Source organism: Centroberyx affinis, unplaced genomic scaffold (assembly GCF_046629955.1).
Source record: "Centroberyx affinis isolate AG114_WGS23_722 - 3 ecotype Tasmania unplaced genomic scaffold, CSIRO-AGI_Caff_v1 ptg001669l_1, whole genome shotgun sequence".
In the NCBI taxonomy this organism is placed as follows: domain Eukaryota; kingdom Metazoa; phylum Chordata; class Actinopteri; order Beryciformes; family Berycidae; genus Centroberyx; species Centroberyx affinis.
In genome coordinates, this window is record NW_027280093.1 from 150,974 (window position 1) to 163,202 (window position 12,229).

The 12,229-nt window shown below is 42.8% G+C and overlaps 1 protein-coding gene across 1 annotated transcript; it reads right to left on the minus strand.

Annotated features, from left to right (window-relative positions):
- Nucleotides 1–2,732: 2,732 nt before the first annotated feature.
- On the minus strand, nucleotides 2,733–11,928 carry slc40a1 (solute carrier family 40 member 1). Its single transcript, XM_071528394.1, has 8 exons — nucleotides 11,698–11,928; nucleotides 11,486–11,553; nucleotides 10,927–11,086; nucleotides 9,917–10,032; nucleotides 8,123–8,249; nucleotides 7,352–7,597; nucleotides 6,454–7,104; nucleotides 2,733–6,004 (listed from the first exon to the last, which is right to left on the minus strand). The coding sequence occupies exons 1-8, from the start codon at nucleotides 11,729–11,731 to the stop codon at nucleotides 5,688–5,690; spliced, it is 1,719 nt and encodes a 572-aa protein (XP_071384495.1). The 5' UTR covers nucleotides 11,732–11,928; the 3' UTR covers nucleotides 2,733–5,687.
- Nucleotides 11,929–12,229: the final 301 nt, after the last annotated feature.

Genomic DNA, 12,229 nt, shown 5'->3' on the forward strand with positions numbered 1-12,229 from the left:
GAAGAGTATTGCCAAGCTGCATCGTCGCTGCCATCAGAAGCAAGTCCCCCTCCCCCACCGGCACTTACATTGGATTCAAGGAGGCAGAGGACATGTTCAGAATTCTGTGATACAATTCTGTATACACACCTATCCTACGAGTGACTCTTCAAAAACTGTACTTTTGACTGTACTGCTGAGCAGTCTGTTGAACCTGTTCCATCCTTTATAATAATAGCAGGACATCTGTTTGTCTTCCATTTCAAATCTTTGAATACAGTCACTGTAAAAGCAAATAACAGTCCCCTAACTGAGTTACATTAGGTTCAAGGAGGCAGAAGACATCCTCAGAATCCTTGTTTATAATACTGTAACATTCCATCATTTACAACAATAATAATAATAATAATAATAACAATAGCACACCTGTGTTTCTGTCTCTTTATTTCAACTGTCTGAATGCAATCACTTTTATAAAAACAAACTATATACAATTACTGTCTTATAAAAAAAGAATGTATAGAAGAAACTTAGATACACTCATAGAGGCAATTTGTCATGCAGTACAATCAGACAAAAATAAGACAAAAATCTAAATTTTTCGGGATTCTCTTTTGCGGTGTTCTAGTCTATTTAAATGAAGTCTGTACAACAGAGGTTAAATACGTTTGAAAATCACTTCACAGTTTTGGTGTTGAGGCTCTCTGTGTGAAGGTAGGATTTGAAACTTGGATTTTCTGTTCAACTGGATCATCCCTCACTAACAAGCAAGTTTAATCCGTCTGTGCTGTACCACTCAGATTGACCAAAACATCATGAATCGGTGTTGTCAATAATAATTCGGCAAGGTACAGGTGAACCCAGTGTTTCCTACAGTTCACTGATGGCACCTAAAGCTGTTTGCTTAATATTTCTGATGTGTGAACTTGAGCAATGTTTTAGCTTGGCACAATTGATTTTCGCTATCAGCATTTGGTATCAGCTGTCACCTTTGAAATTACAGTTAAAGAGACTGTTCCTGGAAACTTCAGCTTCCACAAACCTATTAAACTTTCCCTGTCAATACAAGGCCTTGAAGGGAGAAACTACACAACTGGTATTACAGTGTGTGCAAAATTTGATTTGATTGAACATTTAAAAAAGTCTATTTCTTAATGAGCATTCATTCAACAGTTACTTGAGATCATGTGCATGAATAGGATCTTATCTCCTCTGCACACTTATCTTGCGTCCTAGTTCCTTTTTGTAGACGTTGGACTTCTTCAACTAGGCAGCCTTTTCCCTCTCACATGTGTGTAGTTCCTCAAGATGAGGAGGGGCTTGAATAATGGCTTTGAATGTTTTTTTTCAAGGTTGATTAATGCTAGACAGTGCTTCCCCTGGCTAGATAGAGCTGTGTTGAGCCTTATACTCCCACACCAAGCTGCTACATGAGGAACTCTGCCTTCATCATAAAAAGAAAACTCGTGCAGAGAGTACAGCTAGTACAGATACAAACAGGAACTGTATCATCAACATTTGTCTCGCAGCTCAGAACATTTTGCCAAATGTGCAGAATCTCATGAGAGTCTGCATAATAAAAAGGAAAGACAATGTTGGCATTATTCAGTTCAGTGCAACTTTATTTGTTCCATATGGAGCAATTCAAAGGACGCAATTTCAGGTACAAACAATCATTAAAAACAAAAATAGAATGCACATATTGCATAACAAAGAGGGACAGGATAGTTTACTAAATTAACAGTTCTCCATTTGCATATTTGCGCTATTAAACTGCACAGTGCTGGCAGAGTTCAGCAGTCAAATGCATAAAGCTGAAATTATAATAGTTTATAGTTGTCCAGTTTTGGAAACCTCACATTCTTACTTAAAATTTGTATTCCTTCTGGTAAAAAGGTATTTTTTTCTTTGATTTGTCTTAACACTGGGGAACCAGAAAGAGCCTACATGATGGCAGCAGGCTGAATTCATTGTGTGGCATATATGACTTGTAATCTAATATTGTCTGGGCCTTTGGTTATTATTATACAACATGGAATTAGAAGGAGGGAAGGAAGGAAGGAAAGGAGGCGGCTGTGAAAACGTGATGTGTCATATTTCTGTGAGTTCTGATGCAGCGATCGGACCATTTGGCAAGCAACAGCCACCCACAATGTTGTGATTTAAAGAAGATACAGCTATTGTATTCATTAGTAGTTTTGTTTGGCAGTGCGTTTGTATTTGGCATTATGTGAACCTCTGAAAGTGATACTTCTTCATGCATTAAAGCTTCCAATAAATTGCCGTACTGTATCAGCTGTATTAACAAATAAAATGCTTTGTATAAACAGAGTAAGTAGTAAAATGCATCAGCACAAAGAGTAATAATAATCATGAGTGTCGGGGGAGTCAGGCAGCAGTGACGTAAAAACCACGAGACCGAGCCAAGGCTCGCCGCTCGGCCGCTAAAAAGTCTTCTGTCAGTCCTGCCGTGCAAAACCAGGTCACTCTTTGTCTTTTCCCCAAGCATGCAAGTCCAGATCATCCAGCTCAGCTTAAAGTCAGTCCGTTTAACACTGGCCGCTTGAGAAAAAGGGATTCTGGGGGGAAATTACCAGCTGACCCCGCTGTGGTATGCGACCTCACACGGCAGCAGCCAGGCCCGAGGCTAAGAAACCCTCAGATTAGGCTGCTCAGAGAGCTCCTCACCTGTTATTCTATTACACTGCGTTAAAAAAAAATTAATACTGAGACAGACGATTGATAAGGTTTTCTTTATTTACGAGACCTCATGCAATACAAGCTGTATCCATGTCCTCATATTCAATGGAGTGCGATTGTTACATACAAATGAATTTGACTCTTCCAACGCTACAAGCTTTGATTACTCAATGATTTAATGCTTTTGTATATTGGACTAGTAAATTATACAATAACACTGGCGATATATATATATATATATTCTCCAATTTAAGCAGTATGATACATAGGCGTTTTGTTCTCAAGTGAAAAGCCTTTTGAAAGAGGATTTGTACACAGGAGGCAGAGAAAATTTCACAAATCTTTCAGAAAACCTCAATTTGACACAAACTGTTAACACTAGGTATATAAAAACAGATGTAAAAAAAAAAGTCAACATTTCCAGACAACAGCATAATGTGACAACAGCATACACACAATTGTTGTTTTTTTTTACATTTTCCAATAGCATTTTTAGTTGTTTATCTTGATTGACAGCTTATGTTATTTACATTAAAAAATATATAGTATATGGCCATGTGTGATATTCCTGAATCAGCAATCCAACTAATGAGAGATGTGTGGTTTTTGTTCAGATGTCCAGACTGCTGGTGAGTCAGCACACCTGCAGACGGCTCAGACTCGACACCGTCCTCCAAGAGGTTTAACGGTAACCCTCGGCTGAAAAACGGCCTACTGTTCTCTACATCTGGTGCGGCTACTTGTGTTTCCAACCCAAATATTTTTGCTCCTAGTCGGCAAAACTTTGGCTTAGACTGGCTGTGGTTTTCGTGGGTGGGGTGTGCGAATAATAACCGTTCTGTTGTAGCCAATCCTGTGTGTGCGTGTAACAGCTGTCAAGGCTAGTTTGGAATAAGGCGTCAGAAACCATTGAAGTGGTACTTTAAGGTCAGAGGTGGAAAGGTGGATAGTTAATAGTTACTGTGCTTGAGTAGATTTTAAAAAATAATACTAGTTTTCCAAATGGTTGTACGTTTACATCTGATTGTTCTTTTAATTTATGCCTACTTTTACTTGGGTACGTTTTTCTAGACATATAAAAACTTATTCTGGACTTTTACATCCCATATCCCCAAATTTGGGTTGATCATGTCACATCAGATTATTTGCAAGGACTAAGCCAATGTTTAAGATGTTAATTTTGGGAAGAGCATAGTACATGCAAAAGCAATCTCTTTTATTTTTAGTGAGATACTCTTTTACTTAATTTTCTAGACGAAGTACTTTAACTCCAAAGGGGTAAAATTTAACTCAAGTGGCAGCACTTTCACTTGAGTAAAATGTTTCAGTGCTTTCCACCTCTGTTCAAGTTACAGCATTAAGAACAAAAACCCTAATTCAGTTTAAGGTCCATGGTTTGTTGGCAGTCAGAAGCGGTAAACTGAGATGGGGTGAAGGTTGCTGACTGGGCTCCCTGGCTGGTCGCTCAAGAGGAAATGGGGTGTCTGAGGTAAACTTGGGACGTTTTCAAAGTTATTCACAGGAGAAGAGCTGGTACAGTTGTTGCTGAGCGTTGTGATATGTGCCTGTTTGAACCACAATCCCCCCGCAAATGACCAGACTGGAAGAGAGCCTGAAACTGGGGGAACGCGATTGTGCATGGGACGGGGGGGGGGGGGTACGGCCAGGATTTCAGCCTTGTGCAAAAATATTGATGAAATTCCTGATCATCTATTAGGTTTAATGACAGATGTCAATCAATCTTAAAGTGCCTGTGTAACAACAATCATGATTGAAAATCACCTTGGAGAACTCGAACATAAAAATCAAATGGTGAAAAAACGACACTGTCACAATGTAAACTACCGGTCAAACGAAATTTAAGTACAATCTCAAAGTGGGTTAGAAATATTTAGGTGTACTCGGGGAGTATGAAAGCATTAGTGAACCTATACCACTACTGTCACCTGACATAAAAAATATATATTTGGAATGCTTCCGACAGATTTTCCCTCACTTCCTTTTATGCAGTATAAGAACTTCCACTTTGGTAATTTAGAGTTATTGACGAGGGTGCATAGGATTTTTTTCTTTTGTTTGCTATGGCACAACCGCTAGCGCGAAAGACAATACTGATGATACATTTCTTATAAAAACCACCGTTTGCGTTTCCTGAATAAATAATTTGCATAACCCTTATAACCATGTATTAAAGAGACTTGATCCCAGTTTTGTGTTTGGCTAAATAAGCAAGAGTGTCTTTACCCCTGGAGGAGGAAGAGGTCACTTGCTCGTTTGTCTAAGCTGACGAAACTAAGGACAGGCTATTAGAGAAACAGCTAGCAGAAATGGCAACAGCACCAATGAAGTCACTGAGAAACAAACAAGTTAAATGTCAAAACAATGAGGAGCGTTCTGCCTGTCAGGATCCGGGACGGTTTTGTCCCTTCACTCGAGCCGCAGAGCGTGCTTGAGGAGCCAAAAGCAGCTGTCCCTGCAAGATTTCTCCCTCATTTTGCCCTTTTGTTAGCTGAAGCACCTTGTGATAAACCTTTACAGCTAGATCAAGGCTGTTAGGAGGAGAAGGATATTTATTTTACAGTGCCTTATCCCCTGATTTCTTTCATTGTGGGCCAGGACCCAAAAACACTGTCGCAGGCCTACAGCCGATGGATCCTCTCATGACAGTACTTCTGTTTTAAAGAGCCTGGACCCGAGGGTGAGAGGCTAAACATCTCATCTGGCTCCCAGGCTGAAAACGAAACCCTGCTTTATCCAAACTGGTTAAGGCAGGGTTTTACGAGGGATTAGTTTTCTGTGACTGCAGGCGTACTACTCACATCCCTCTGCTAATGGTTAATGCTATATCAACGGCTACACGCAGCACATGCTAGGTTTCCATTCTGAGAACTTCTGTTAGCATCAGCGTCCTGGCAGCTACAAGCAAGCATGTTAGTTGGATAAATAGGAGCAGGGGAGCGGAGAGGCTTTAGAAATATGTACCCGGGGACACAGTCTCTTTAATGGGGTTAGACGGTGGTAGGAAGTGAGGGGCTGTCCACCGCCTCGGCCTTCTGCTCCGGCGAGCAGCAGAGGAAGAGGCGGCTGCCAAGGCTCTTGAGAGCAAACCGGAAGTACATGATGTGACCCATGGCCACGAAGGAGACGGAGATGATGACCAGCAGGCCAAAGGCTTCGGGGTTGGGAGCCAGAATCACCATGATGAAGTGCAGCAGGTCTAAGAGGTAGTTCATGGAGTTCTGGACGCCGTTGATCACCCCCCGCTCCGACTCGATCACATTCTCTTGGATGAGCTGGGTCACTGTCAGGTCGAAGGACCACAGGCCTTGAGGGGAAAGAGAGAGAGGGAGAGAGAAATCAACAGTCATTCGTAACGTATTTTTACAGCCACATTTAAAATGCCTGTAGAAGACAATCATGGCTGTGGCTGTAGTTATCAGGCAATATTATTGGCATCAAAGGTTGCCAGTATTGCTCAGATATGCGTGGCAGATCCGGAGAGGCCTTCCGCTTAATGCCGGAGATGAGTGTAAAAGTTCAACCTGTGGACCTGCTTTTACTCGCCTGAGTCAACTTTAGGAAGTCATAATTTGAAAAAATAGCCTTTTACAACCTTCCAAAAGAAAATTCAGTATACCAACAAAGCCTGGATACACCCCACCCAAAAAAATAAAGGAATATCCTCAGGCAAAATTTGAACCGTTTATCCCAGTGCTACATACTGAGAGACATTTTTCTATAGCGTAAATCAAGCCGTCTTTAACTGCTACTCACCAACTCTAGCAGCAATGACTCCAGCAAACAGCAGACTGACGGACATGTAGGACTGCAGGGGCGGCAGCTCCTGGGCCGGTGCAGCGGTGGCGTTCACAGACAAGCTGTCGCTCGTCAGCACGCTGGTCAGGCTGTGGTCGGCCTCGGGCAGCGGGCTCTGGTCTCCGATCAGGTGGGTGTAGATGTCCTGGAAGGGCGAGACGCTGAGGTCGAAGGGGCTTCCGGGGGCGAAGACGGACGCCACGCACAGCATGAGGCAGGACAGCTGGGCCACGCCCGAGATGAAGCCCGTGCGAATCAGGCCGCACTTCTTGCGAACCCAGGTGAAGGCGACGGTGCCGCAGATGCCCGAGACGGCCGAGGCGCCCATCAGCAGGCTGAGCACCGAGCCGTTGAGGCCCTGCGTGTAGGCGTAGCCCGTGGTGATGCAGTCGAAGCCCAGCACCGTCATGTAAAGGAAGGCCAGGGACATGCCGGCGAAGAAGATGTTCTGGTTGTAGTAGGCCACCCACCCGGCCTTGAAGGTGCGCACAGGTTCGGCCACCTGGTAGCAGCAGCCGCTCTGCTTGGGAGAGTCGGGCTTGGCCACCACCGAGGTTTCATTCATCAGCGGCTGGGACGACTCCTCAGGACTCTGGCCGTTCTCCAACTCTGCAAAAGGGCAGAAGGAGGAAAAACGAGGTTAGGATTCTGTCAGGACCGTCGCAACGGGCAGAGCACCAAGCTCCATGAACCAAACACTCAATTTGTAAAGTTTGACCGTAAGAAATTTCTACCAGGATTTTTGTTTTTGCTCTGAACTCTCAAATAGTCTAAAAGAAATCATCACAGTTCTTAGCTATTTGGAGAGAGTTTTTAGGAAGGACCTAGGTAGGATAAGCATGAACTGGCCTGCTACCTCTCTGGGTGCTGAGCTGTTTGAGCTCCTGGTCCTGCTCCTTCTGACCCGCTTTCACCGCCAGCGCCGGAGTCTTCTGGTAGACCTTCCACAGCAGAGCGTACTCCAGACACATGGAGCACAGGTTCCAGCCCGAGATAAAGCCGCAGCCAATGAAGTGGGAGCCAAAGGACATAATCTGTCCCACCAGCATGGGAGCCAGGATGTTGGTCAGCTGGTCTATGATCCTCACTGTGGCGTTCATGTCTGTTTGACAGAAGGTAGAGTACAGTGTATTAAGTTTAACGCTGATAGATGTCAATTTACATTTATCAACCTCATGTGATGAAAAAAGAACAAAACAAAAAAATAAATGCACATTAAAGCACAAAACCAGTATAACACTATAATCCTCTTATTTTGATAGTTTTTACAGTAATTCTTATGTCAGCAGGTTTTATTAGTTCCATGAATTATGCTAATATCACAGCAGATTGATAAAGGTCATCGAGTTCATAGACTCCACACAGCCAGTTATTGACTAACCTTATTGGCTTGTGAATACATTTATAAGAGATAACTGCTGGGAATTCTTGTTTTTTTTCCGCTGTGTGAGAAAATCTGCTCAGCGGACTTTATCAACCAGGATGAACTTGTGAGGCCATAAAAAAAACAAAACGTCAAAACGAGAGTGATTCAGCGTTCAAAGTTTGCCCCACTGAACAGAGCTGATAACCGGTCATGTGAGGCCTAAATCGATTAGGAGCTGGTAGCTGCTGTTGGGTCACTGACCTGCCAACTTGCTGCTGTCCTGCCCAGCCACAACCACCACCCAGTCCCTCTGGATGGTGATGGATGTAGCCGTACTGGCCAAGTTGGCTATGTTGGCGATGGTGATCACCATAATGTAGCAGGTCGTCTGCAAAACAAAATCATTTTCTCCCTCAGTTTGATGATTTGCATGTTAAATCTATTAATGAAGACTTTGTAAAGTAATCTTAAGCTACTAGTGTGATTTTTACATTCAAATGTAATTGTTAAATTGAAATTGTCTCAATTTTGTATCAATAAACATGAATGTATAAACACATGCTATATACACTCATACATTACACATTACATATCGTCCCTGTCAGGTGAAAACCTTGCATCTCCAATTTTGGTGATTTTCATGTGTAAATTTTGAATTAAAAGATCACATGTTTCTCTGTGGGTTGAGAAAATTCTTGAACTTTGTCTGTTTCCCATTCAAACCCTATAGAATAACAAAAATGCATTGTCAACAATCTAAAAATAAGGCTGTTTTTCTCAGTTCCTGAAAAATTAACATTCTGGAGAAACAAGGTCAACACCTGACAGCGACGATATGCAAAATATATATTAACTAAATACAATGATCCAGCACTACAATAACTTCCAAATAAATCAATGTCATTTTATGTAAAAAGAAAAAAAAATCAATGACATTCTATGAAAAAAAACAAATCAACATTCTCTGTGGAAAAATAACTTCTCAAAAGAAGGAACAGTTGTTGATAATATGGTTCGGCATGGAAGCTAATCTAATACGCGACATGTGACTTCAACTGTAGCAGCGGTAAAGAAGTACTGGACGACAGGAAAAAAAAAAGAAAAAGAAAAAAAGCTGAGCATATTTTGTCTAGAAACGGCGAACGCGACAATGCTTGTCAGCCGCGGGCCAGCAGTGACTGTCGAACAAAACTGGCCCGCTACTTTGTTTGCTGGTCTGTATGTTCACTGTAGGGCAGCTGCTCTGTCCACATCTCTCTCTCTCTCTCTCTCTCTCCCTCTCTCTCTCTCCCTCTCTCTCATGTGACAGGCCTAGAAGAACCTGCTGACTACACAGCCGCAAACAAGACACTCAATCTCGTGTTTCACCCCCACCTCCACAAACACTCAAATACCAGCCAAATACCAGCCATCGCTCTCTCCCTCTCTGCTCTCCCTCACATGGCGAAAGTCCCCCTTTCTGCAGAGGACTGCAGAAAGAGGGACTGCAACTCTGCGAGACGTTTTCCCCGACAGAAAGGCTTTTGTGTTTTGCAGATAACCCTGACAGCCTTCCATGACAGATCGAAACCTATCTGCAACCTGGCATCTCCGTTTTCGATCAGCTTTTTGGGACGAAATGCAATCTGACAGGCTGGAAACAGAATCGGGTCCAAATCTTTGTGGTGAGGGAGTTCATCTAAAGCCACATAGCTCAACAAGTGTAAACAAGCCTTTTACTCCTGCTGCCTGTCTTCTTAACAGGCATGGTAATACAGCTTTTGACAATAAAGTGTACGTTTGTGTTAATGTAAGTTAATGTAACAGTCAGAGGTCTTCCACTCCTCTCTCTGATCTGTAAAAGCTGCTCCGGTGGCCATAAAGCGTATTCACGTGGGAGTCCATATCAGCAATGGAAAAACGGCTCTTTCAATCTGGGGTCAGAGTGTTGCACTTGAAGAAAATAGGTAAACGCTTTCACTGCAAATTCCCATGAGATTACAGATGCAGCAGTGGCGAGTGTGTGTGTGAGGGAGAGAGAGAGAGAGAGAGGGAGAGAGAGAGAGGGGATCTTACCAGAATCCATCCATTGTAAAGGCTGGCGAGCTGTCCTTTGAACTGGAAAACAACCATCAGGAGGATCCCACACAAGATGACGCAACAGTTCTGGACAATCAGCGAAGTCTGGGCCACTGGGGGAAAGTGGGAGGACGAGCATTAGGGACAGAAATCTGATCAAAAACAATAGATTTCTGTCCCGAGAAGCTAGTTCATTAGAGCTCTTCCACGAGATGGTTGGACATATTTCACGCTCCCTAATCTAATCTAATACTGTCCTTGCCAAATTCCTCTGGATAAACATTCCACATGAGGTGCATTTAACTGTAATGGTTGGAGAATAAAACAGCAAGTGGTCACTGTACATGTCGAGACTGGATATGACACAACACTACCAGTCAAAAGTCACACGCATTTTTTCTTTATTTTTACTATTTTCCACATTTTAGAATAACAGTTAAGACATCAAAACTATGAAATAACACAAGTGGAATTATGCAGTGACTATAAAAAGTGTTAAACAAATCAAAACTATCTTATATTTTAGATTCTTTAAAGCAGCCGCCCTTTGTCTTTGGAAAGAAATTCATACCTAGGCATCAACTTCACTATTTATATTTGTCTAAGAAACAAATGTCAAGCATTTAAGCATAAGCCTTTAGATCAAAATGGCTTTAAGAGAATGAAAAACATAGTAGGCTACATTCAATCAGGTGTGTCCAAACTTTTGACTCTAGTGTAGTATAGTGTTATGTACGAGTCCAGAAAGTGCTGCATAGACATTTTGGAAAACAACTTCGAGTTTCCACATTCAATATCTCTGTCTGTAAAAGTGTTGTCACTTTACCAGGAGCTCAAGTGACCTCTATCCCCCAAGAAGCACTACAGCTGGCTTTGATTTTGCGTTATTTAATCATTTCGTAGAACCAGGTGCCACCTTTGGCAAAGCGTGTGTGACATCTCGTCTTGGACTCTCCCTTACATCAGTGAATGGGTGTTTACGAGAGAGAGAGACACAGGAACCCTACCTTTGAGTCTAGGGTTTTTGTCCACCCAGTCCCCGATGATGGCCCCCAGCAGCAGCACGGACCCGGCCACCACCAGGCCGTACACGGCCGTGAGCAGCAGGCTGTTCCCGTACAGCTCCACCAGGAACACGGCCACGGCGAAGTTCCACATGCGGTCACCCTGGGAAGTGAAGATACACATATTTAGGTCAGGCTGGTGCTGGAGATTTGGTTAAGAGTGGATGTGTTTTGGGTGCTGCATTAATAGTATAGACCCTATCTGCTTTCAAGGGCTGTTATACAAGAGGGACAACTGATAGACTCTCTTTTCTGTTTAGGATAAAGCCTTAGCCATGGGAGCTATTTGTGGAAATATAGCCTTTGAGAGTGATGCTAGTTATTAGTGAGGGAAAAACATGTCGGGTGTTATAACACATTAATGTTATTTCACCCCTAGTTTGACACGGAAAAGCTAGGTATGAGCATTTACAAATATACAAACGTGTGATGGTCTGTCAATTAAACAGTGTAGAGCCAATGATATTATGTTAATTGTCATTGTAATTAATATTTCACTTACCCATGTTGACAGAGCATGACCCATGTAAATAAGGAATTTTGCTGATGTGAAGAAGTCTCGGACAGACTCTGTAAAGACAAAAATTCAAAGTGTCAAAAAAAAAAAGGTAAAAATATTATATATGTGAGGCTGTATGTCTCCATCTGTTTTGTGCAGAACGTGTTTGCGTGCAAACCACTTCAAAAATGCGCATGCAATACACAATAACCTACCACAGCATGTTTTCCTAGGTCCAGCGTTATCCATTGTAAAGACGTCCAGAAAAAATAACCAGGTCAATATTATTATTTTTTTTAATCTCCCCTTCTTTTGTAAAGGCGGTCGACGCGCGCTAACACTGCATCTATCGGCAACACGCACGGCTTATCTCCCCTATTCTCCTTTCCAAACTTAGCTATCACTGTAGCTGAAGTTGGAAAGAAATGTTTTTTAGCCTTAACGGCCGGTTAGAAGAAACACAAAGCGATAAAAACGTATCCTGTGCCGCCGCTGCTGCAGGTTCGCTCCCGTCTGCACTGCTCCTCTCTGTTTACGTCCCGCCTCGGATATACTCTAGGGGTGCTGCGACGTCACACCCACGTGACCGGTCATTATTTACATTGGGTCGTAAACAAAAACCCTCTCTGCTGCCAAAGGCCTGCACTGCTGCACAAAGGGCAGGTGTAGCTGGTGACAATATTATAAGCTCTTCATCGGTGATCTTTTTGTTTGGGTTTGGCCTTTCATGCTCCACTGCAGCCCCCC

Excerpts from the sequence above, each read along its gene's own strand:
- slc40a1 (XM_071528394.1), bottom strand. The coding sequence starts at position 11,731 with ATGGATAACGCTGGACCTAGGAAAACATGCTGTG. Across the intron at positions 10,033-10,926 it reads CAAAAACCCTAGACTCAAAG|TGGCCCAGACTTCGCTGATT; the intron begins GTAGGGTTCCTG and ends ACTTTCCCCCAG. Across the intron at positions 8,250-9,916 it reads TTTACAATGGATGGATTCTG|ACGACCTGCTACATTATGGT; the intron begins GTAAGATCCCCT and ends TTTGTTTTGCAG.